Below are 27,159 nucleotides of genomic sequence, written 5' to 3' on the forward strand. Positions count from 1 at the left end.
TAGGATCAAAAACACAAAACATGTTAGAATTGATTTAGCGAGTAAAGGGGGGAGGGTCTTGAAGAAAAGACGAAATCTAGAATCCAATATGTAAAGTAGTACTGATTAGAAAATTAAATCATCATACATTGTTTATACAACGGAAAACAATCTGATACAAAATTAGTTACTAATTAGAAAAGTACTTTGTTTACATAATTCAACATAACTATTTTGTATTCGAACTCTGTGTACGTTACCCCAGCTAAACAGAAGTAAGTGCCTGTGTTCTCCTTTAAACATGGCTAAACTGGCCTCCCATGATTAACATGTAACTTTCCAACAAGTCCCTATGATCTGGTGTAAAAAAAAATGTATGCTTGCACCTGTAAGTTAAATGCCACCTGTCGACTTCAGCACCTTTTTGTGTCATCCGCATAGTGGGTCTGTAAAACGTTGCTTCAGACTATCCATGTGTCACCTGACTGCAGGAGCGTAAAAATCTGCTGTCAAACCTTCCTTTTTAATACTAATAAGTTAACCTTAAGTACACCTAGTTACCCAGAAAGTAGAAAGCCTGATATTTAAAAGGGAAACATGTGATATTGGAGTTGGCATGTTTCACTAGTGACTTGACTAACAGCCAAAAGCTATTTTCGCTGGTGGGGTTGTAGCTGCATCTTTAAAAAAGTCAACGTGCATATATAAACTTTTGACAGGAAACATCTTGCAACTCTGGTCCTTCCTAACGATCCGCACGATGATCTTTCTATCTACCTCCAGGCACCTCCAACTCAAATGCTAATATAGTACAGTATAGGAACAGCAGGGATGGAGATCTGAAAGAGAAAACAGGAATTCTCATGTTCAACACAGTTTGTGGCCACAGGAGCATCTTCACAGGAACAAGGTGCAACCAAGAATCAAGGTTTCATCACTCTGAATAATGAATAAACTAACATGGACCAGACGATCTTTTTCAGCATAAGAATCAGACTTCAAAATCCTCCCAAAACTCTCCAATGTTTCCAAAACAATATATTGATTTGTAAGGGAGGAACTTGTTAAGAGAATAAGCTCACCCATAATCAAGAGTAACAAAATCTGATTTCAACGAGTTACGATCAAGAATCAACAAGATTTGGCCAAGAAGGCCCTTACCAGAAAGACCAAACCAGTCTTGAAAGATTGCCCATGTTTGTTTTTCAAAAACATACCATCAGCACCACAATGCCTTCAAGCTGCTGCCATTCTATACAGTGCTCTTACAAGCTCGGCTCCACTCTGGAAGTTTCAGGAAAGTCTCTCCGAAGTCTGCAGTTTGGCTGGAGGAGGTCCGTTCTTGAGCAAGACTCAGGAAGAGTATACGCGCATACCTGGGTGTGGTCAGTTTTATATACGAGGTCCGTTTCCTTGTTGCTGGACATTGGGGTTTGTCAACCACAACGGACATAGCACTCTGGAGCCATAACGCTGTTTGGAATCACTTGCTCCAGGGGAGAGTCTGCTAACTGAAAACCACGCATTCGGGACTGCGAGGACCAGGGAGCTGTGCGTGCTCCACACCGGCTGCACCTGGCCCTCTTCCCGACTCCTCCCCCGCAGAGCATATCACGACTCGCGGCCCCCGCTTCGCGGGTGCCGCTCGAGGTCCGTTTCCTTGTTGCTGGACATTGGGGTTTGTCAACCACAACGGACATAGCACTCTGGAGCCATAACGCTGTTTGGAATCACTTGCTCCAGGGGAGAGTCTGCTAACTGAAAACCACGCATTCGGGACTGCGAGGACCAGGGAGCTGTGCGTGCTCCACACCGGCTGCACCTGGCCCTCTTCCCGACTCCTCCCCCGCAGAGCATATCACGACTCGCGGCCCCTGCTTCGCGGGTGCCGCTCGAGGTCCGTTTCCTTGTTGCTGGACATTGGGGTTTGTCAACCACAACGGACATAGCACTCTGGAGCCATAACGCTGTTTGGAATCACTTGCTCCAGGGGAGAGTCTGCTAACTGAAAACCACGCATTCGGGACTGCGAGGACCAGGGAGCTGTGCGTGCTCCACACCGGCTGCACCTGGCCCTCTTCCCGACTCCTCCCCCGCAGAGCATATCACGACTCGCGGCCCCTGCTTCGCGGGTGCCGCTCGAGGTCCGTTTCCTTGTTGCTGGACATTGGGGTTTGTCAACCACAACGGACATAGCACTCTGGAGCCATAACGCTGTTTGGAATCACTTGCTCCAGGGGAGAGTCTGCTAACTGAAAACCACGCATTCGGGACTGCGAGGACCAGGGAGCTGTGCGTGCTCCACACCGGCTGCACCTGGCCCTCTTCCCGACTCCTCCCCCGCAGAGCATATCACGACTCGCGGCCCCTGCTTCGCGGGTGCCGCTCGAGGTCCGTTTCCTTGTTGCTGGACATTGGGGTTTGTCAACCACAACGGACATAGCACTCTGGAGCCATAACGCTGTTTGGAATCACTTGCTCCAGGGGAGAGTCTGCTAACTGAAAACCACGCATTCGGGACTGCGAGGACCAGGGAGCTGTGCGTGCTCCACACCGGCTGCACCTGGCCCTCTTCCCGACTCCTCCCCTGTCTACGCCCCCATCTTCTATACCATCACATTACTGTTCTCACGCGCTAGCGGGACGCGTGCGGGACGAGAGCCGGGCAAAGAGCGGGCCCTCTGAGGCCCTCAGAGTCACGAGGAGACTGGACTGGGGCAACTCCCCATCTGCAACATCTACTAACCGTGAGTCTGCAGCTTGACACTGCCAGTATCAATATGACTGATATTGTAGCTATTAACTCTCCTGCTAAACATGGCGTCCTAACTAAAGGTACATTGGTAGACTATTTTAAAAAGATGACAGTACCCACGGACAAGGAGACTACACTCGCTGAACGAAGGGCCGAGAGACGCCGCTCCATAGAGTGCATGAAAAATAGGTCATTACTGGACAGTATATCACCTCTGAGTCCGTCCCATATTGTGTTAAGTCCTTCTACCTTGACGCAGGAGGCGCTAGCCATGGACAACGTACCAGAGTTGTTAAGAACAATTGATCCTGCACCCAGTAATTTTAACTCGTTACCAGTTTTAATTAATTTGCCTCCCGCTAGTACTTCTACTATTTCTGGAAAGGAAATCGATATTGTTGTTACTCCAATTGAACCGAGGGCTAAGACCACTATTAAAAAGACAGCGAGGGTACAGGTGTCCAAAGTTATAAGGCCCCCCCCGTATAAGAGAAGAAAGAGGCTAGGCAACTTGCCAACTCGCAATAGTAATCATACTGATTTTGGCAAGGGCCTCACTCTAAATGAGAGCTCTGCATCACTGACAAAGGCTCTATCACCACCCTCAACTACACGCGATCTGGCTGTAACACCCTCCACCTCCCTGGTTCTTCCCCCTCCTGACTTGTCTTGCTCTCCATTGCCCTTACCTGAATTGTGTACAGTGACATCACACCTTGAGAGCATAGAGAAGCTGATTAGATCATTCACTCTACCTATTATAGAAAGGTTAAAAAATATAGAGTCACGACTGGGGAATTTAGAATCTTTATTCTCAAAACATCCAGGGACATCGAAAGATTCCACTCATTACCCGTCTCTCTCTATGGACTTAGATCCTTCTTGCACGTACACTAAGATCAGCAAGATAGGTAGCTCCAATCCTCAGCCTAGGGATAAGCCCAATCCTACTGCAATTAATCCAAGTCATGGCCAACACGTAGATGGTGAAATAAGGGAAAAATTAATAAACGCTAACAGAGTAATATCCCCAAATGAGAAGGGGGAAAATCACCTCTCAGTTAGAGTGAGTGATTCACGTAGCCATCAAGTTAATTTGCCCCCAGAGGCGGTACCATATGTGGTGGTGTTAACTGAAGTTCCACCTCTGGATAAGGGCAGAAATGAGGGTTATTATAACCTAAAAAACAAAATCGTGCACTGGCTTAGGACAAATAGACCCCTTCCCCCAAACATTAATGGCGAGATATTGCATGTACGAAGACTTCCTTGGTTGGGCCGCAGAATCAAAGATCTAGAAGGGGATGTAATTATTATTAATTTTAGAGACCCTAATGCAGTCAAATACATCCTAGACTATCCCTTGGGCTCTACACGGGGATCTATAAACCCCCGTGTATTATCCTATTTTTACCCAAGATCAATGGTCTCTTATAATGCACATCCCAGGGCTCCAAGAAAAACAGTGGCCCTCTTTCATCCATTTGCAGCACCATTTGTTTCCCTTGCTCCACATTGTAACACGCATGTACTTAGTCAGGTGGCATATGAAAATGTAGCAGAATGGTCCACGGTTCCTCCTAGGAATCACAGAATGGGACCTCGGAGGGAGAATTATACGCTACCATTTACTCCCCTCGAAGTTGCTAATAGATTTGGGGCCTTATCAGGAGTTGATGACTGTGATTGACTCAGTAACTCTTTTGTTTGTGGGCATAGCATGCAGGGGGGCCAGGATGAGGGTATGGATCTGATTCTCAAACGGTCAACTTGTTGTACACATCATTCTACCTCTGACAGGCAACTTGTGCCCTCACTGGCGGCTTACTTAGGACCCCCGGAACACGCTCTGGTGGCCATAGATGAATTAGCCACCGAATCTCACCGTTCTGCATACAGGGAGAACAGGGTGGAGGCGGTGGGTGGCTGCCTCCCACGAAAGGCTAAAGAATTACAGGGGTTCACGTGTAAAGCACAAAGTGACCGGGAGGTCTGTGCTCTCCAAAGGATAGAAGAAATTTCTCCGCATGAGGCTTTTATGCCTGTAATTAGAACTACGAGGGCTCTAGAGATTCTGTCATGGAACGTGGCTGGGCTTCCCAACAAGTTAGGCAATACTGATTGGGAAACCTTTATTAAAGAACATGATATATGCATGTTCCAAGAGACGTGGGCTAGAGAAAATCTTAGCCACCCCGGTTTTGCTACCTTTGATATTCCAGCTAGATGGGGAGGGAAGGGACGCCCGTCTGGTGGCTTATCAACATGGATTGCTTGTCATTTAGGTTGTACTGCCGAGTTGGTAGAAACTAACTCTCTGGATATCTTATGTGTTGTCTTGCGATGGCCCAATGGGGTGGGTTTGAGACTGGTAAATATATATTCTAGACCGGTTGGAGTTGCAGCCACCTCAAGGACATTGGAGGATCTAGGGCTTTTTCTTGACTCCCTCACTGGCCCAGATATACTCTTGGTCGGAGGGGATTTCAATATCCAGTTTGAACCACTCCCGACGTATTTAGATGGGATCAGCAGTGAGGAGGATGATCTTTGGGGAATTCAAAGAATTACAGGTCCGCCAGCCAGGGTAGCATCACCTCTCTTATTGCAAGTTCTAACATTAATGTTGGCAAATTCACTCAGAGCATGCAATGGTAGGTTTAAGGGGGATAACCCGCCCCAGCCAACTTTCAACAGACCAAGGCAGGAGTCTCGGATCGATTATATATTGATTAGACTCCAAGAATGGAAATTGGCACTAGACTTTAAAATAGACCAAAGGGCTGACAGTGACCACAACCCCCTAATCCTCTCATTAGCTGCGGATGGCTTCCTTAGGTCAGAAATCCGCGGAAATGGTTTACCTGCTCCTAGCCTTACTCTGTCTAGCAACAGACGAAGACTAAGGTGGGAGAGACTACTAGAGAAACCGAACCGCATAAGGGCCATATATGAGCAAGTGGCTGCAACTCTGGAAAGCATGGAGAACCTACTCCCTCAATTGCCCTCGTTGGAAGGCTGTTCTCCCCTTGAGGGTATCCACCAGACTCTCTGTGTCAACCTAGCTGAGGTATTGAATCCTGTAGTCCGGGGCAGGAAACCGAGGAGTGAAAGAGCCTCTTGGTTCAATGCCAGCTGTAGGGTGGCAAAGAAAGATCTCCTCCAAGCACTTAAAAACAAGGAATCATCCTCTGTGATCAGGGAAAAGAGGGTGGCTTATAAGTCCAGTCTTGAAGCTGCGAAAATAGATTGGGACTGGGAGAACTGGTCAGAAATAACATCTGCTCTCAAATTCAGAGATTCTAAAAAATTTTGGCACATAGTCAGACATGGTTCTGCTGAGCCTGTTAAGGCTATAGAAGGCAATGTTACAGCTGAAGTCTGGGAAAAACACTTTTCGTCCCTTTATAGTAGTGTTGGGTTAGACCAAATGGGAACTCCGCCTGAGAGCTTAGTGAACCCCATTGATAGTTGTATTGTGATGGAAGACTTTAAGCTGGAGGAAGTGGAAATGGCAATTACTAGCCTTTCCTTAGGAAAAGCGCCAGGTCTAGATAAGATCCCAGGCGATCTCCTAAGGCACGAAGTCAGAATCTGGGCATTGTACTTTTTGATACTGTTCAACGCAATTATCCATGGGATGGCACTTCCCCTAACTTGGCTGGGGGCGGAGATTGTGCCCATTTTTAAAAGGGGCTCACCTTTGCTCCCTGCCAATTACAGACCGATCAGTCTGATAGACGTTCCACAGAAACTCTTGCGAGGCTTCTGTTGGATCGTCTTTTGGACTGGATCGAGGAGAGGGATGTCCTGACCCCTCTTCAGGCTGGGTTTCGTCAGAAGATCTCTACCGTGGATCAGGTCTTTAGGCTGTCCCTTATATATTGGAAAATAATACAGCTGGAGGGTGGCAGCCTCTATACTGTATTTGTAGATTTAAGGGCTGCGTTCGACCTTGTTCCGCGTGGTAAGCTCTGGGAAGTCCTGGCGAAAGTGGGGATGCCAGCTGATCTCCTGAATATGATCATCCGCCTCCATACAAACACCTATGCCCGTGTGAGGTGCGGTGCGCAGGGCGAACTCTCGAATAAGTTTCCCGTTGAGAGAGGGGTAAGACAGGGGTGCGTACTTGCACCGACCCTGTTCTGCCTCTTTGTTAACGGGGTCATTGACCATCTTAACGGGGTCCCCAATTCGGATGTCCCGAAGTTGGCGGGAAGGAGGGTCCCAGCAATTATGTTTGCCGATGATACCCTCCTTCTCTCCAAGTCACCTATGGGAATCCAGCGTGTTCTGGATGGTTTTGGGGACTTCTGTAGAGAGCACGGATTGGAAATTAACACCACAAAGACCAAATTTATGGCCTTCAATCCGCCACCCAGGTTTCACCGTATCCCTCGCATTGGGGAAAATGTATTAGACCGAGTGAGCACGTTTGAATATCTTGGCGTCACACTCAATGAGGAATTGGAGTGGGGCGAACATCAGGAGAAAACAAGGGTGAGGCTGGCGCAACATATTGGCGGAATATTAACAATGGTGGGGAAGAATAGGTCAACCCTTAAACCCATAGGCCCTCCTCTTCATATTTATAGGGTCCAAGCAAGAGGGGCAGTTACCTATGGGAGTGAGCTATGGGGTCATAAAATCCTGGACAGCCTGACAAAGGAGGAGAACAGATTCCTTAGGTGTCTAGTAGCTCTTCCCCCGAGTACACCGCTAGTGCCTTTAAGACTTGATCTAGGCATTAGACCACTGGAGGAAGAGCTGGCACTTCGTCCTGTGATCTACTGGCGCAGATTATGGACGGTGCCTGAATTGATTCACTACAGACAGGGTCTCCAGGAAGTTCTCAGCTTCTCAAATTCGGGAAACATTCCTTGGCTTAAATTCATTAGGAACAGTTTGATGAGCCTAGGACTAGATGCACTCTGGAATGATCCTGGCAATGCCTGCCCCAAACTTTCTAAAAAGGCTCTAACCAAGGTGTATCATGATTCTAAGGCTCCTATACTCCGACCCTCTAAATTTCTAGGGTCCCTAACAAATCAATTCCTTCTTATGAAGAGTACGTATACTTTCGAATCGGCCTTGGACAATGTTTACCCCGTAATGATTAGGAAGCTCTACCTGCAATGGAGGCACGGGTCCTTGCCAATTCGTGCCTTTACTAGCTCCTGGTCCACGCCAACATCCAGTATTTGCCCGGCATGCAGCGCAAGTGAGGAAACTGAGCTGCATTTTATATTTTTTTGCACGGGCTATACTGAGTTTCGTAGAAAGTGGATCATTCCCATTTGTAGGAACCTGGGTTTCGTAAGGTGCCATCAAGCCTTTAGAATTCTTAAGAGTGAAACGGCCGCGCACATTGTGTTTGCAGTGGCTAAATTTTTGGGGGCTTTCTGGCAAAAACGGAAAAAATACCTAAAAATGTCGATTTGATCTAGGAATGTAAATATTATGTATTAGCTGTCTGGATGCATTATTTTAAAGATTTTACCCATTATTCTCAAATGTTTTACACTGATTTTATGTGCTTTTATGGATTTATTCCGAAATAAAGTTTCTTTTGACTTGATATACAAGCCCCATCCCAGATGACCACAGCGCTGGGGCACTTGGGACTTGCAGTTCCATCTGAGCATACAGTGGAAAAAAGAAAAGCAAACAGGTTAAGGAAAGGCAAACTGGGCATGGCAAGAGAGTTTGAAGAAACCTAGGGAAAACTAGCACAGGACCGGGAATACAGCAGTCTGCAATTTCACCATCAATGTGCAGACCTAGTGGTCCAATGATTCTTCCCACAACTTATGCCTCCAGACTGCCATGGGTGACACTATGGAGACAGGGAAGGAACAGGAGACGTAAATGGCCTCTTGTAGGCTGTAGGAACATATTCCTGCTTGTCCCTAATTGGTGTCAATCTTTGACAACTGGCAGAGTACTCTGAAAAGGGGACACATTTCTTCTGTTTGGAGCATCCCCAGTTCTAAGATGTGTTTGATTGCTGGTTGTACTGATTGGTGTGGGAATTAAATTCCTTACTGTAGGTTTTAATATATTTCTGTACTTTGTTGGATTTAATTCTCTTGAACTCAGCATTGCAGTTTACATTTTTTTCCCAGGATTGACTTAGAAACAAAATCAGATTCCAGAATCTATTTTTCTAGATTAGCCAGTTTCCTGCAGTCTCTGTTTTGCTGTGTTCGAATGCTATATTTATGCTTCTAACCATCCAGTGATGTGCACTAGTTGTAGAAATGTGACTAAATATGTGTCTCAATATGGTTTCATTTGTGATAATCACTCGCACATTGCAAACCTAGCCTAGTAGCTAATCTTTTACATATTCAATCATCATTTTCACGTGTAAATCCATTCGGCATTGTTTCTTTTTGTAATTTTCAAAATGATCTAAATGCACTTGAGATTCGTTGTTCGTTTGAGAAATATATTCACTAGGAGAGTATAATGCAGCTTCTTTTCTACTCTTAATGCTTATTTATGAATTAATCAAAAACCCTTGATTAATAAGGGCATCACAATATCAATCGGTAAATCTCTCGCAGTTAACAAAACTACACATTACTACTAAGTAAAATGAGCAACTAAAACTGAATCCATCAGGTGCCTTCAGTAAACACACACACCTTAATCTTCAATGTAGTGCCACAATAATGATTTTAAGGGTAGTATCCTGCCAAATATCAGGAGCAGATGAGCTTGATCCTGAGTAACGTCAATGGGGGACGTCCCCTCCTGAGCTGAAGCGACACTCAAAGTGACCTTAGTGTCCTACAGAAACTGTAGAATGAATATCAGTTCCACGTTCTACCAAAAAGAAATACTTCACTGGGCCTTTGAGTTTGAGTGATGATGTAATGAATAGTGTCAGAATTCAATGACTTTGTGCCCTTCTCAAGTCACGTGTCCTACAGCTTGCTGCCAGTAAGAACCCATGTTACAAATAATGAGGTGCTCGATGTTGGATCACTACCAGATTTTCAATATATCAATGTCAGATACATTTGAATACAATTGCTTTCAATGAGAGGTTTCCCTGAATCTGCCCTCCTGAACCTACATTGAACCCCTGTGCATTCAAGCCTTACAACTGTTCAATAAATGACTGGTGATGAACACATCATCATTGTATTCTTACAATAATAATACTAATTATATTGAAACTCAACAGCCCAGTGAAGCTCCATTGTGATACCTATCTTCCTCTTTGGAAACTGTGAGGCTAAGTGCTGTAGTGCATCTCGAGGGGAAGGAAATATTTTTTTAAGAATACTTTATAAATATTATCTCATGTGACTGCTTTGTTTTTGTCTACATCAAGACTTAACCCGTTACCTATGACTATATATGTCCTATTTTTCTTTCTTTCTTTGTTGTTGTGACATGACATTTTCTTAATAATCTCTGCACTCAGCCATTGGTAAAGCATCAAGATTGAGCTAGTACAATCACCCACCTTGTCTCTTGAGTTTGAGGGTACCCCGGGAACTAAGTAGTAGAATAAAAACCTTTTTTAACCTCGTGTTTTTTTTTTTACCTACAGGCATTCAATTGAAAAAGGTACAAGAACAGCGTGAACAAGAAGCTAAAAGGGAACCAGTTGGAAATGATGTGGCCACCATCCTTTCTAGGCGCATTGCCGTAGAGTACAGCGATTCCGATGACGAATCCGAGTTGGAAGAAAACGACTGGTCAGACTGAGGCCAGAGCATGACTCCATAGTGAAATGTGTTGGGCACATTCAGTTAATTTAATATTGGAGAACACTCTTCAGAGTGGTTAACCATGAAGAAAAGCAGTAGCAATGCACTGTCTTCACTAATGAGTTGGAATTATGAGTAGGTAGTTAGGACCTTTTCTAAGGATGCAGTCATTGTTTTAACCCGATCTAACATGTTTTACAATACTTGCTGTATACTTAAGTGCCACTAAAGTTATAATAGCAGACCAGCACTGCACTGAAAGGTAGGATTCTAGTGTTTGCATTGTAATAACAAACCCAATTTTCTTCAACTACCGATGCACATATTGCTGCTTCTTGATGTAACACAACCTTCCAACCATTAACCAGTTAACTTTTGTTGCTGAAGGAGATGATGGGTTCACTGCACAGAGACCAAAGGGAAGGCGTCTGCTTTAGCACCGCATACTCCAGAGGGATGCGCGTCGTGCAGATATTTCAACTAGGTGAATTGGCACTTTTTAAACGACTGTGAAAGCGAAAAGTGGAGCAGACCATCGGAGCTATTTATTTATTTATTTGGGATGACGTACACAGATTCACTCCGGTTTCTATAGAAGTACAACACGTTTGTTCCTTTGCTTTTCTCAAACCTGGTGGTACATATGTTCAATGCTGTTGGCCGAACAATAAGATTATGAGTCCGTTCTGGCCATGCTGACGAAACACCATCCTCCAAAAGGTTGATATGTTGCAGTTGTTTTCCAAATCATTTTTCTGATTGAAGTTGTTGTTTGGTTCTGGTGTGGTACTGAACTCAAGCTCCTGTTTGCATTCCAGCATAATAATATTAGGGTATTTGTTTTTAATAATTATATTTTGCAATACAGACTATTCTGTGGTGTTAATAATTCCCATTTGTGTTATCCGTCATCTGGGTATCTTCTGCTTTACGAGCTTTGGAAGGAGGGGACTTGTAATGTCAGAGCATGATAAGCATATGTCTAATATTGTGGTTCAACAGTAAACCTGCAATCTTCATTCATCCATGTTTGTCACTGCCATAGTTTGGCCCGTTCAGAATGTTTTCCCGCTGCATAAAAATTTAGTAATACAATAGAAATGGTACCCCCCAAGAAACTTAAGCTAGCCAGTGCAAGTAGAATGTACACAAAGCTGGAGCAACAAATGCAGCATTGTGTTAAGTGAAATAATACTCCTATTTCTGCTTGAAATTTGTGAAATGAGCAGTCTGTTTGCAAATGCAAAGTATGCAGTCCTTTGATGGAACATACATGCTAGACTGGGTGTGTTGGTCTCAATGGACCAGCATAATTTAGCTGGAGCTTTCTCAATTTACTCCATTATACTTCCATCAGCATTTGTTACAGCACACTTCCTTTTCACCATAATCTTATTGCCCTTGAGCCTTCATAATGGGGGATATCGTGTAATCCTGCAGGTGTGCTTCTTTGGCTCTAAATTTAACGTGAAATGAAACCACACTATTCATGTTTGTAATCTGATCTTCTTTTGCAATGTCTTTGTTAATGTCTGTACCTGCTGAACACATTGTTCCTTACGCCTTCATTTCTTATTTTTTTATTTGGGTGTTGATGCCTAACCGTTCCAGTGTTCTGTTGGCTAAAAGTGAAGTGAAAGCTCTTGTAAGCTGTAGTGCGATTCAGAACAGAAATATGACCGTGGCCACATGCATCCCACCCAGAATCTGCAAACTAGGGGCATTGCACTAGTTGTACCTATTTTAATTGAGGAAAGTTGAGGTTCCTCTGTAATGAATGCATCTATCCACAAGTTCTGCATTTTTGCATTCCATTCTGTAGTGAAACCCATATAGATTAGTGCAGATACTCATGGGTAGTGTTCCTTTTATATTGCTGTTTAGATGACATTGACTTTAGATTTTAATTAATTTTTAGATTTGACAGTTGGTACAGGGGTTCAAATCAGGCATGCATGCCATGTAGCTAATCTGCCACTAGTTTGCATCAAAAAACAAAATCTAAAACACCCTGTTATACTTCTGGATCTCTCTTTAGCTCCGGAGAGGTGCATTGGGAGTTATATATTCTTTTTGTCGAAACACATCAACATATTAAGCCATACCGTCACACAGGAGTTGTTCTCTGTCAGATTGGTAGTTTTGGGTGAAGAATGGCACGTGATTCCAATGCTGGTCGAACTGCAGCAGTTTACTATATGTGTGTCTGAATCTGGTTCTCAAAGAACTGTTTGAGAAAGATAGTTTTCTCTAGCCAAAGAACTCATTCCAATAATCCTGTCCATCTGAGATTTTCCATTGCAGTCTTCTTTGACGCCCGTTCAGATTTGTCTTTGGTACGTAATAAATCTTCTTTCTAAAGTTTATTTCAGAATGTAATGTTAATCAGTTGTTTGATTGGCAATTTTTACCATTGACCACATTCCTCAAAATAGTATTTTCACTGCAAAAAGTATAGACACCATTTCAGCCCTTCATGCAGGGGACATCTTTGAGACGCCAGAGGCCTTCATCATCTGTCGGTATTCTGCTAAGGAGTGTACAGTTTCCAGAATGGGTGTCTCCATGTACAGGGTTTTTTTTAATCACAAATGTTACTTTCAGATTCCACCTTAGTAGGACCCATGTATTTGTAGTGTTTCCGAGGAACAAATTCTATGTGCCTGAAATTCTTTACTGAAAACTCTTTGAAGACAATCTAAACTGGCTTGTAGTTTAATATACGGAAGTGGTTTGAATTAGGGATCTCTGCCTTCATTCTTAAATTGTTCTTCTAGTGCTTACAGTATTTTGTCAGATGTTTTAAGGTGTGGCAGCCTGCTTTGTCACCCTTTAGTGAGACACCACGAGTGAACATCTTCACATGGCAGTAGTGAGCCAGGCATGGCATTTGTAGTATCAGATAATGAGATCTCCCATTAGATGGTATGCACTTACATGTTAAAATCCATCACTTTCATTTTACACAATAGTCTTTTATTTGTTGTTTTCAGGGGGATTTTATTCACTATAATATAGTAACACGCCATTCTTGAACCAGAAAGTACCTATTACAACATCCATTCCTACAGGTAGCTGACTCAATGCTTTCTAATTACCGACCTGGAAAAAGCATTTTACTCATTATTTTGCAATAACTGTCTCATTCTATTGAGTAAAGGCACAATTGTACTTCTTATTACTGTTCCTTTCTGGGGACTCTTATTTTCATGAACTTTTACCAGGCCCTCACTCTCTAACAACCCTTTCCACATCTGTAGAGTATATATGCAGATGTGTGTAACCTAATATGCTATTTATTACCGTGGTTGAGTGTGGGAAGGAAGTATGATCCATGAGCGACACTGCCTCAAGTGGCTTACAACGCCCATCTCCCAACAGTAAATACCATATTACGTTCAGTGGATCTGGATGTAATGTTTGTACCGTGCTGCCTTTTTCATGTGTGGAAGTTGTAAACAAAGGTATATGAACATATCCACAGCACAAGGAGTAAAATTCGTGCAGTAAAATGGAATCACAGTAACTAAGCTTTCTGGTCATCGTCCAAGTTGTTTTCGTCTGTCAACTGATTATAAAAGTTAAACTGTGAGAAAATATGCATTTCTGTGTCACATCAGTTAAGCTGTAGAGTGGCTGGACCTTTGCTCTGTAGTATTAAATGAGTGAAAGTGCTGTTATAAGTACACTTGTTCCTCTTAGCAGGTGTAAGTGTGCCAAATTTATTTTCATGGAAATGGCAAAAATATATTTTTTGTCAAGCTAGTGAACATAAATTGCCTCATATAGACATTGACATGAAGTAGGAAAGAACGAGTTGAAAGGGTGGATGGATGAGAGACAGGACTTGTAAATGACCAGTCAAAAAATAATTAAACCAATCTAGTATCACACCTTTTCAAGCAGCATGTCCATTGTATTCAGCAGGATGTGGTCAAAGATGTTGAATGCTGCTGATACATCCAACAGCATAAGTGCTATGACATCACTCTTTTCTATCTACTGTCTGAAGTCCTCCAGACTGAGTGGTCCACATACTCCGTACTCCTAACTGGTCGGTATTCTTTTTGGAAGCGGTTGTACATTCACACTCAAGTCTCACATTTGTTAACTGCAGTCACATATTTGAATAGTTTAGTTCAGCCATATCTTGTTCTGGCTCGCAATACATTTTCCACTTTGGAAGACCCATTTCTTGACGGTGCGGATTTGTTGAGGTCTTACCTGCAGAGGCACCTGCTACATTATGGAATTAAAGTTTGAGTTGTGTAGAATGTAATCTAGTCTCCAACTGCAATCTTTCCGTAGATCATGGCGCCCCTTGCTAGAAATATGTAGTTAATCCCGACAATTTACAATGTGCACACTACAAAATGAAGTGTCTCGAGCATCACAAATAATGATGCTATAGCCCTTTTTTTTTTATTGAACTTTGGAAGGATCAAAGGCAGTCTTGGTAATGCCAGGATTCCAAACTAGGCTTTGCAAGCCTCTGGGAGGGCAATGAGTCCTCTTACTGCTTGAATAAAAAAGCATAAATCATTGTTTGTAAGAAGCAGCTTCTCTCAGTTTAGAAACGCACCATTTCCACTGTTACCTGCAAGTCGTTAACTCCAACATTTTCGGATTGGGAAGGTTGATTTGCTTTCTGCACTACAATGTCAATTGTCTATATAATTAAGCTAATCGGCACCACGTGGTATGTCAGACCTTTGCGTTTGACGATATTTTAATGAAAAGTGCAATTTCAGATCCCAACATTTTAGGCACAATTTGTTTTGTGAAGAGTAAGATATTTGTTTGAGGACACCAGAAGCTTGTTGCAACAATAGAACCCACTATTTCTGCGTCATTGTTCTTTACTATTTTATGCTCAGTCCATAGTCCGTCTTCTACCTAGTTAATGAACTAATACCCTAAAAAAGTTGTCATTGTATTGTACTAACCCCTGTAAATTATATTTTCTCTTTTGATTCCTCCTGAGCTAGCAACTACAGCTGTGCCCGCAGCACAAAGGACTTGAACCATTAATGTGAGGTTAGTAAGAAGTGTGAAAAGTAAGCAGGCCTTACGAGGTAGTCAGGAAGTGTTATTTTAAGTACTCTGTCCAGTAAGATGCTGATGCAAGTGGCCCAGCAGATAGTGTGGCTACTACAATTTATAGCTTAACTGTAAGAGTATAATACATGGAGGTGTGTGTGCTTGGTGGAGTTTGGGGTAAATGAGAGCCACATATGTTGTTCTGGGACCTCACCAAGTATGGATCTTTTTTGGGAGTTTGCAGATAGATGAAATTAATTTACATTTATGAGATGAGAGAATGTGTCTACCCTAATTCCATCCTGGTTTAGAATAAGAGCAGTCCCATTACCCAGTCGTACACAGTAGCCATGTAGACGGCAAGAGGGTCACATTTTCCAATATAGTTAAAGGGAGCCTACCTGCCAAAGACAGGCAAAGTTGGAGGGATCACAATAGAGGGAAGGACATATAGCTTCTCGAAGACGTAACTTACCACAGGAGAGTAAAGACTATGGCAAGGCAGAAATGTGACAGTTCAGTCAGTAGTCCGGTCTACTAGATTAGAAGTATAACCACTAGTTTGTATGGTCTTTTTCTCAACCACAGATGATGTAAATGTCATGAATGTTTGATAACCCTGCCACTAGCCAGTTCCATAATTTAAACAATTCATCTGTGTGCTGCACTATCCCTTAAATGACATGTTCTCATCAAACACACACGCAGTTCAACTACACAGCGAGTGTTACATCAATAATATTAACCGTTAATAATATATAGATATATGTGAAACTGCTTTGTGAAAAATTTACACATCTTATGGGTCAGCTACAAAAGAAAAGTTGCCAACACTCCGAATAGCACTGAAAAGTTTACTCAAAGTTTCAACAATTCTTTTTTTTTCTCGTGGTGTTGCTCTTAGGTGCATCAACCAAGTGGTTCCACAACAAGCCAGCACATGTACGGTCTCAATGTCCCTATGAAGATTTGACTGTGCTCCTGCTTATAGAACGTGAAATCCTTATAGATATTTTATGACTTATATATGAATAATTTAAAAAAAAAGAGAAGAGTTTAAAAGAGGTCTATCTTGTCCAAAGAAATATACATAGTTAACTTAATTTGCTATGCGCACAATCATGTGTGCTTTCAAATCTGGATAGGCAAATCCAGATCAGTTTTAAGTTGTATCCATCATATCTTCTTCAGTCCCATGAACGCCTAAAGTGATCATATCAGTATTTTAACTTGGGGGCTTTGAACAGATCTTACTGGTTTCTAACAGAATCACCCTAGATCATGGTCTGTTCAATTTCCATTATTCCAACCATCTTTTTAGTTTATGAACGCCCTAAACAGATTCATCAGGCAAAAATATGATGGTAAGGTCTAATCTCTAACAAATATTGATAACAGTAATATAAACAAGTATGCCTTTGACATGGTATTCCAACACCTGAATGCCTCTTCTGATTACTCAACCATTTGTTTATTATCTTATTGCTGAAAAGCAATTGGAGCAAACATATTCATTCATGGGCTTCAGTCAGAACTGGAGTCTTAACACAGTGTCATAATTTACTATTTACAACACTTCTGCAGTTCTACAAGAGAGGCTATCCATCACTGTTCAATGATGTATGCATTTCTTTCTCAAAACAATCTTTTTCAGATAAATTCATTTGGTACATTGGCTCAAAGTTACCTGATGGAGACCTACATAAAATGTGTTTTAATCATTGTGTTCTAAGCACCATGAAGTCATCTGCTGATAATGTATGTGCACTGTAAAATACCCTAAACAAATCTAATAAGTGAAAGACCTGAAACTTTTGTCCAGTATAAATTGCTCAGCCTTCAGTATTCAAAACTAATATGGGAGATGTTCTTTGTCTTCCCTTTTGAATGCATGTTTAGAAAGAGTTTTTGTTCAACCTGTCAAAGCATAGTATAGTAATATAAAACAATGCAAATCAAGAACTAACCTGCTGTTCCAGATGCCAAGCTTACATGTTTTGGCCTGTTTTCAACCACTAGTAATTTTGTTTAGGCTACTATTGCTTATGCACTTTTTTTAACCTATTAGGGATGTAGTAATATTTTAGGCTGTGCCATTTCAATGCTAGCGTCTGGAGAGTGAGGACACAGTCATCCCTCTGTGTTAACCCTGCTTCCCTGACAGTTGCTTGTAAGTTAGGCAAGAACATACAAGTGTTCTTCTGTCCCTAAATTCTAGGGTATGATATTAGGAAAGAAACACAGGCATGATAGGGCGTTTCCAGTTTTGGCCCATCATCCCTGTGGTTATATGTGGACAAGTTATTTGTTGTAGACAATGGTCTTCTTTTTCTTTCCGAAGTTAAGGAATGATGTAGCTTGCCGGATCCGGCTTGGAGGTCCAGAATGTTATTTATTGACCCTGATGAGGTTGAAGCTATGTGTTGTTTTGTCCTCAGAGACCGCATCTGGTCCTTACCTGTCTGAATCAAGGTGGAAATGCCTAAGCAATAAGCAACTCTCACTAGAATAACTGAGCTATATTATACTAAAAAAAAAAACAAGTAAATGGAGAATATTCAGTTTTTTTTATCTTTAATTATGGATGTTCTGGTGTGTCTTATAGGCAGGGATATATTTATTCCAATAATGGTTTAACTTTTTTATTTAACATAGGGGTAAGAATTCTCAATTTGATATTTCTATTACAACCTATGTTTTCAGCATTTATGAGTATTAATGGTAGTTATAGCACATAAAGTGGAAGCTCATTGCGAGCCCATGCCTGATCTGGAAAAGGAGGTGCTGCATGACACCGAGGAGCACTTATTGCAGTAGCCCTGAACTTTCACTCATAAGAGGAGACCTAAGAAGATCTTTATGGGTCAATTTGCAGAACAACTTTTCAGTTCACTTGCTTAATTGTTGCAGGTTTCCGGGAGATCATTAGCGGAATCAGCCAGGGTACAGATACCTTAGGGCTTATACATGCTATCCAGAGTTCCCTTACGTCCAGAAACAAAGTAGCAGTGTCCAACAAATCCACATTCTTGGTGGCCATAGGACCCCTACGCCGTGTGAGGTGGGGTAAAATGGTATATTCATTTGTTCCATTTTCATTCCTTGAGTGTGAGAACAGACTTCCTCACTGTCCTTGGTGAATGTTGTTGTGTTTGCAATATTACACAGAGTCTGATCTTAGAGTATGGCAGTAAGTTCAAAGTATTCTCCTTGCATTTGACAGCGAGTTCTCTAGTATTCATCAGAACGTGCTCTTGCAATTGGATCAGTAGAAATTGGAACACTTTGTTCGTAACCATTGATTTTACATTTACCTTAATAGAGAATCAACTTAGATTGATTGAATCAAGTTCAGCAATGTCTTATGAAGCAAGGAATTCTGTCTGGTGTGCTGCTTTCTATGACATACATTGTTATACTTGTTTAGTGGTAAACCAAACATTCACCTTTTAAGTGCAAAGGGACAAATAATTTTAAAATGTAAGCACTGCAGCTCCACTTCTATGTTGTAACTGAGGGATGTGTTTCTGTAGAGTGGAACTATGGTCTGCAATGAGTTCCAGGTTCGGATGGAACCCTCCGTCGAAGCAAGAGTGGCAGAATCTCAGACACTAATGAACAGCATTTTGGAGTAGCCCTGCTTCTGTTTGAAGTAGCTATTGTTTTGCTATCCAGGTCTACCAAGCGTTCTTTTATGGATTAAAGATTGCGCTATACGTTCTGTGGAAATTCATCTGCAATTTAATATTTGCGACATGAACTTTACTGACATGAGTGTGACCATTGCTTAGAGCCAGAACACCTTTTAGATAATCGAGCACTCTGCAAATGTTTATAATAACAATAAAGTGTTTCAGCAAATGCATACACTGTATTTAAAATTTCACCCATCTAGCATTCTGTGAGAAGGCGGTTTAATTATTTGGGTGGTCTAAGCTGGATTTAACTTCTGTACTTATCTCCATTTGCAACCATGCAAAATTACCTCCCTCTATATGGTATGAGTTGTCTCATACACACAAGTACATTTAAGCAACAATGTAACTCCAAATCGTCTTATGCATAAAGGCACAAACGCACAATGATGTGTAGATTAATGTGGTGTGCACACAAGTACTTCACAATTAATGCTGTTCCAGAATCTGCGGCTTCATCTCTAAATAGCTTTCCCAAAATTGACTTTGCAGCAAAAAATGTGATGATGTTAGAGAAATGTAGTATTGCACAGATTTTCCAAATAGCATGTAAGCACAAAATATTCATCTCAGAGACCATGAAGATTGTTTAGCTTGTTAAGAACAATAATTGCCTCTTTAAATCCTTGATGTGCCCTTTGCAAAAAGTCAGAAGTTACTTTATTGAAGTTGCAACAAAATAAATGGATATTTAGAATTGTATGACTAAATCATAGAAAGTTGATGGGCTTCTGTTTTTTATCTGTTCCTCAGTGGGAGATCAGAGAGTAACTAATCACTCACTGGTCTTTTAATACCTTAGTTAATAGCTATCTTCCCAATCTAACGTTTTCTGTATACCTCACTCCCCAGTCTGTTTTTGTCATTCATTTACTTTCTTGAATCTTCTTAATGTTTACTCCCATTTACTCCCCTAGTTCTCATATCTTAAATAGATTCTGTCACACGCTTTGCTGGCTGAAGTGGCCCAGCACCTGTAATATTTTAAGCTTCAACGACAGGCATGTGCTCTAAAGAACAAAGATCACATGTGGCCCATGGAGTCCTGCTTTATCCAGTCACCAATGGTTCTTCTCTCAGGACTGCTCCATATTTTCAGTATCGTAAACCAGCTGAAGACTCCTGGTTTCCCCGATTTGCTGTTTTCATAACCTGGTGGTGTAATGCTTTTATGGAGACAGTGGTGGTGCTTCTATGAAGGACTTCTCATGATTGGGTTGCTCTTTGCTTTTTGTCCCCTCAACCCGCTGCAGCTTGCTGAAACTATTTTGGCAGTCCAGAATAAGTCAATAACTGTGCACAATTGTTGTGGCATGCTTATCTAATTTATTTGAAAGTGTGCAGCAGCAAAATTAATGTATAATTTCCTTTCCTAGCTGATATACGGGTACACAGAGGTATTTCTTCTTACTGTGAATCATTTCTGTCTTTTCAGTTGAACTGATCAGATGAAAAAACTTAAGGTAATTTCAATTAGCTGTTTCCTGCTTGTCACAGTTGTATTTTACCGTGACTGTTTCTTTTAAGAGCAGGGATGTGTTTAACAATTTGATTTTTGCATAAGCATTTGCAAAGGCATGTGATTATAGTTCAGCATGAACATTAAAACGTACCATACTGGTAATCGGAAAAACTCAAAATAATTTTTCAGTCAATTTTTTAAAGAAGTATTTTAACATCTCCTTTCAATCAGTATTTTACCAATGCAAACATAAAATTGTCTTAAAGCAGTGTAAAGAAAATTTGTTCTAAATATGCCATATATATCTGTTTGTACACCTTACAATCGATTACCTACAACAAACACTAATAAAAGTTACTTCTGACTTAATTTTGTGTCTTGTCACTTACTTAGTCATTGATCGATAGAATGCAACCATAGGCTGAGAACAAATGTGCCTTCAAAAGATGCTGCCTCAATGACTTCGTGTGGATGCCACCAGGGTCATAGTGCCGTCTCTACTAGGATAGTCACTTTTATAATAGTTGTGGCAATTGCCATCTGGTGCCACTTGGTGGTGGTGCCAAATTACGAAAAAAGAAGAAAAGAAAAGACCATGTCCTTTTCCAGTCAACAGGGAATGCTTACGCCTCGAAATATTACTGATATTATTTAGTATTAGGCTGTTATAATGCTGCTTCATGTGACTAACATTTGTGCATTAGCACTGTAACAATAAAATGACACTTATAAGTGAAGCAGGCCACTTGTCACTGTTTGATCTTTCCTTCCAACATTATCAATGTCCTTCTGCCTGTGAACTGCATCTTTAACACAGGCACAGTGTTCACGTGCATAAAGAGCAAGTCAAAAGAAACACCGTTGTGTGGAATGTGGTGTATAAGGGTGGAGGACGGCTGCTGTGATGAAGAAATACAATCGAACCGATAATCCTATCAAGCAAGGGCCTTCCAGCGCTAGGACAAAGTTCAGCGCCCACTAAATCTGATTACGCAAACAGCCAGGTTTTCATCTGCTTCCTAAAACAGCTCTCATCTTCCACCTTCCTTAGCCTTTCTAGGAAGTTCATTCCATAATTATGCCTCTTGGTAGGAAAATGCCTGACCCATGCTTCTCACTTTTTGAGGCCTTGGAATCTCAACCAAGTGGTTGGAGGAGAAGGAGGATCTCAACTATCTAGTGGACCTGTATGGTCGCATCATAAGTTGCAGCAGCCAGGGCCCTTTTTGTAACAAACACCGTGAGCAATACAAAGAGACTTAAATTGGTTACTCTTTTTAACTGGAAGCCAATGCAAAGAATCCAAAGAACTTGTGATGCATTGATACTTGGGTATCTTTAAAAGCAGACGAGCTGTTGCATTGTGAACCACCTGCCGTCCTCTTAAGACATATTGCAGGCTTCTTTACAATAGAGAATTTCCATAGTCCAGGTGTGAAAGAACCACTCTCTGAACCACGATCCTCCAGGTCGGAGAAGGTGGGAAGCCTAATATCTTTCTTTGCATTCTCAAAGTGCAGTAACGGCTAGCAGCCAGTTTCCTCACTTGGGTATCGGAAGTCAGTTTATCGTCCAGTCAGGTACCAATGTTCTTGATCATGGCTTTCAATTGATGATGGATTCCTGGATATTCAGGCCAGCATAAAGGTGACCTGCAAGTAGTAGTATTGCTGACCACCATCACTTCTATTTTGTCTGCATTAAGTTTCAGACAGCAGGATCCCATCCAATGTGCTAATTCCTTCAAGCATGGCTTAAGCTCGTCTGTTTTAAAGTGGTTATCAGGAGTTAAGTAAATTATGACGTGTCATCTGCATATGATACTATTAAAAGACCGTAGGCTTGAACAAACTCACCCAAGGGACCTGCATGCAGATTAAAAAGAGCAGGACTTGGTGAGTATCCCTGGGGCATTCCACACTCCAGGGAAAGCATCCCCGAATAGAAAGGTTGGTCATACACCCGAAAGGTTCTGTCCTCCAAAAATAAGGTTAGCCAAATCAGCGCTTGGCCCGTAATTCCTGCATGAAAGTCTGTATCAAAGGCAGCACTTGTATCCAGCAAAATAACTGCGGCAGTCCCTTCATGATCCAGACTCATTTTAGCTTCCTCCACCACTGCTCACAAAGCAGTCTTTGTACTATGACCAGACTGAAAGCCGATTTTCTGTAGGATAAAGCATATTTTCTTGTTCCAGATATACTAAAAGGTGCTGGTTAACATATTTCTCCAGTAACCTTGGTAGGAGCATGGAAGGGAGTTTAGTGGTTGCAGGGTTAAGGGATGAGCAGGGCTTGGCTTGGGTGTTCTGGTTTTATTATAGTGAAGGTGCCCAGGGAGTTTGAAAAGGGTAGGGGAACAGTAGTGACTGGCTTAGCAAAGGGGAAGGGTTTTTTGAGGGACTTATTTAAAGGTAGTGAAAAGGTTTTTTTTTATTGGGGAGATGTGTACATGAGTTCCAAAAGCAGCAAGTGCGAGACCAGTGGCCTGACAGGGATCTTCAACAGGTGGTGAAATGCCTATTTTTGTTGAAGATACAGGGTTACATCTGACAGCACCACAACAGTCCCATAACTGGATGATATTTACCACGTTGTCATTGTAGTGCTGCCATTTACCTTTTCTGCAGTACTCTTAATGGTGCACTGCCATTGCTTAGACTCCTCTATACTACTGATTCAGGTTTTGATCATTTGTGATTGTTCAACACTCAAGTAGGAGGTTCTTGGTCACTATGAGAGCCTGTAAGACTTCTTTCGGGTGGCACAGGGCAGATTGGTGCAGCTCGTCCCCAACCAGGAAGGGTGAGGATGTTTGCCATTGGTATCTTGCGGTCCCTCCTGAGGTACTATGGCTGTGCAAACTAGGTCTATTACGTCCTTTCAGCATTTTACATTCACTGTAGGTAGGTCGAGGTGCCAAAAGCTTCTCGGGGAAGAACTTGAGGGCATGAGCTTACAGCTCAACATTCGAACAGACACAATAACGTATTGTCAGGCCCAATGCATATTTGTAGTTAAAAATAAAGTACTTTAATCTTACAGTAAAATGAAATATTACACACTACAAAGATGATTCAGTAACTGGTTTGTGGCTTTACCTACAAATTCTGTGAAATGCTTTTGCTCACTACGGTGCTCTTTCCTACCCCAAGAATGTTCCAACATCTATGATAACTTAGTCAAAGGTATGGGTATAGAAACTGAGTAGGCACAGATGCAGATCACCATCAATTACTTCAGGGACTAGTTTGCAAGTCAGGTCTGTAATCTTTATGATCACAGTCTTTGTACTAAGAAAGGGTAGTGCTCTATTATCAGGATTCAACTCTGCGTTGATCGGACACAGTCTCCCAATATTTGTTAGTTCAGTCCTGCATTAGGCTCTTAGTGGTGTTCATTGGTGTTGGATGGTTTGATCAGCACTTTAATACCCTCATGCTCAGTGCTGGCGAAGGGGGAACGTGGATGGCAGTATGGTTCCTATCGGATCCACAGCTGGTGAACTGTGCTTTTGGCCTGCTCGGTGGGCACCTCTCTGGCAGTTCGACCTCTGGGCTTGTGCAGGTGGGCGCTCATCTTTGCAACAGTTGCAACCTCTGGGCTGATGCAGGGGGACCCTGGTCTGCAGCAGTTGCAGCTTTTGAGCCATTGTAGGTGGGTGCTAATCTGCAGCAGGTTGAGCCTCTGGATAATTTGGGTGCTCATCTATGGCAATTGCAGCCTCTGGGTGACTGTACATGGGTGCTTGTCTTCTGCAGTTGCGGGTCCTGGCAAGTGTAATCAGCTCCTAACTGGTTATCCACTGAGAAAAGCAGAAGCATCACCAGACCTTCGGAACCTGCAGAAATGACAGCGCAGTGATGTTATTATGGATACTTTGATCACACAGCACACTGCAGGAACTAGCTTTACTCTGTTGGTAGTTGGCTACTGCTGGGTGTTCAACATGTCCGTAACATGCTGGGACTCTATCCCTGGAAGTTTCTCCTCCTCCAGGGCCAGGTACTCTCATTCCCTCTCTTAACAGACAGGCTTCTAGGGAGACGCTCAGCTTCTCGAGCAAGTTACAGACTTGATATGATAGCCACTCACCTCTGTGAGACTGGTTGTCATACAGACACCATTCCTGGTAACACAGAAGTCCTTTGGATAATCTGTAGAGTACTCTATACCTTGTTCGGGAACACCTTAACACTGGAACCAAGTGGGGTGGTTTGGATCCCCTTTTGGAGTTGGGATATTTTGGGTCCCAGACCATCAGTCTAAAGTCTCAGAACCGGTTTTAGTTAGTTCTCTATTAAGTGTACATTTTTGGATGCTTCTTAGGCATCTTAGAATCTTTGAATAAGTTGATGGCACTCAGACAGGTAACCACTCCAAAAAGGAGTATCCATAACAAGGGTACAATGAAAATGTAGATCTTATAGAGACTTCTAGCCACAGGTTCCTTACCTTAGAATGATCCCCAGGCATCAGACTGGATCCGGAAACTTTTCTTGAGCAGTGCCTCTGTACTCCGGTAGGTGGCATAGATCAGCTCTGTGTGAGGTCACCGCACCGGTAGTGACATGAGTAGTTCCTATATAGGCACCACCCTAGCGCGCTGACATTAGTTCCTTACTTTCAGTGCCAATCGGAGAGGGCTACACCTTAGTCAATTTTTGACTAACGTTTTTTCAAGTCTTTTTGAGTTTTTTCCTCATGGTGAGCTGGATGGGTGTCGTCCAACGCCAACTCCGACTCCAGCCTTTTAGGCCAGAGCCTGAGCCCTATTTTTATGAGCTAGAACTCGGGAAGGAATAGGAGGGGGTCACTGGATCCTGAAGAATATCAGCATTATGACCCTAACATGGACTTGTGTGAGTATTTGATGGACGTCAGGGGACTGGATACCTCTCCAGATAGTGTCCCCCTACCGTGGCTATGGAGAAGGGAGAGTGATTTGCAACGGTGGTGAGGAGGGCGGCCAAGCTCTTGGGCCTTAGCTTGTCCTCTGTGGCAGTCATCACAAACGTCTTGACAGAAGTGCTTCAACTGGGAGTGTCTCCTTCTGAACTGCTTCTCCCATAGTTTGAAACTCTTACTGATGTCCTTCTTGGGACTTGATCCAGGCCCACCTCCTGTGAACAGGACTATTGCCCGCCGCCATCGCCAAAGCGACTAATGTTGGCATGTGAGAGTGGTGCCTATGTAGGCCCATACATCTTTTCCAGAGGTGAACGGCGTCAATGCAGAGCCACAATGTGTCACCTGTGAAAGACTGCCCCTATGCCATGCCCGAGGCATCTGTTTGTACTATACATTCCTTTGAAAAGTCAGGGGCTTTGAGCACAGGGGCTGTGCACATGGCCTATTTGAGGTAGTCAAAGGCTCTCTGGCAAACGTCTGTCCAGATCACCTTTCTTGGCTGCTGCTTGGCAGTCGACTCTTTCAATGGGGCCAGAAGGGTGCCATACCCATTGACAAACCTCCTGTAATTTACTGTGAGGTCCAGGACGGTGCTCACCTCAGTGTGAGTTTTTGAGGCACATGTGAAACACTGTCTCTGATGGGGCTGCACCTTATCCCCACCCATCAGGTGTCTTAAGTACACCACACACCCCTGCCTTGTCTTGCACTTACTGGCCTTGGCAGTCAGGCCCATGCTCTGCAGTGCCTGAAGCACTTCCTGCAGGTAAAAAGGGTGGTCCTTCCAGCTGCTAATAAAGACAGCTATGTTGTCCAGGTAAGCAGCACTGAAGGCCTCCATACCAGCAAAAACCTGGATCACAAGCCTCTGGAAGGTGGCAGGGGCATTGTTCAGCCCAAAGAGCATCACTTTGAACTGAAAGTGGCCCTGTGGAGTGGAAAAGGCAGATCTCTCTCTAGCCACTTCAGTTAGTGCAATCTGCCGGTACCCTAAAGTTAAGTCAAAGGTACTCAGGAACTTGGCAGCCCTATACCAATTAATTAGCTTATCAGCTCTGGGGATGGAGTGAGCATCAGTCATGGTTACTGATTTGATCCCTCTGTAGTACACACACAACTGGAGTTCTGGAGTGGCGCTAGGTAAGGCAGCTTTTGTTACCAGCACCAATCGGCTGGACTAGGGGCTAATGGAGTGCCCAGTTACCCTGAACAGCAGCATCTTAGAGACTTCAGCCTTGATGCTGGCCCTCACTTTATCAGACAGCTTTTAAATAAGGTTTCTGACAGGGGGACTGCCTCCAACATGATTGTCATGGGTACAAAGAAGGCCTGGGGAGAGAAAACAGAAAGGCAAACTGCCCCAACAATTAATTGGCGACAGTTCCTCTGCTGTTCTGGGATCGGGTAGGGGAGAAGTTGACACCCTCCACTTATACATCTTTCTCTTTTGATGACAGGAGGTAAGGGAGAGATTCACTCTCCTCCTCCCTATCATCTGTCACCAACAGAATGGTGACTTCAGGCCTCTCAAAGTGTGGGTTGAAATGATTGATAAGGGGTATCTGGGGGTCTTTAAGCCCACCAGGTAGGT

At 42.8% G+C, this 27,159-nt stretch overlaps 1 protein-coding gene across 5 annotated transcripts in view; it reads left to right on the forward strand.

Annotated features, from left to right (window-relative positions):
• WASF3 (WASP family member 3) overlaps window positions 1–21,027 on the forward strand; it is a 182,948-nt gene extending 161,921 nt beyond the window's left edge. For all 5 annotated transcript variants that reach the window (XM_085621619.1, XM_085621617.1, XM_085621618.1 and 2 more), the window contains one exon: window positions 10,302–21,027. In XM_085621619.1, the coding sequence (XP_085477745.1) occupies window positions 10,302–10,459 (158 nt within the window). In that variant the 3' untranslated portion in view covers window positions 10,460–21,027. The remainder of the gene's footprint in view (window positions 1–10,301) is intronic.
• The last annotated feature ends 6,132 nt before the right edge of the window (window positions 21,028–27,159 follow it).

The sequence above is a fragment of the Triturus cristatus genome, chromosome 8 (genome assembly GCF_964204655.1).
Source record: "Triturus cristatus chromosome 8, aTriCri1.1, whole genome shotgun sequence".
NCBI lineage: Eukaryota > Metazoa > Chordata > Amphibia > Caudata > Salamandridae > Triturus > Triturus cristatus.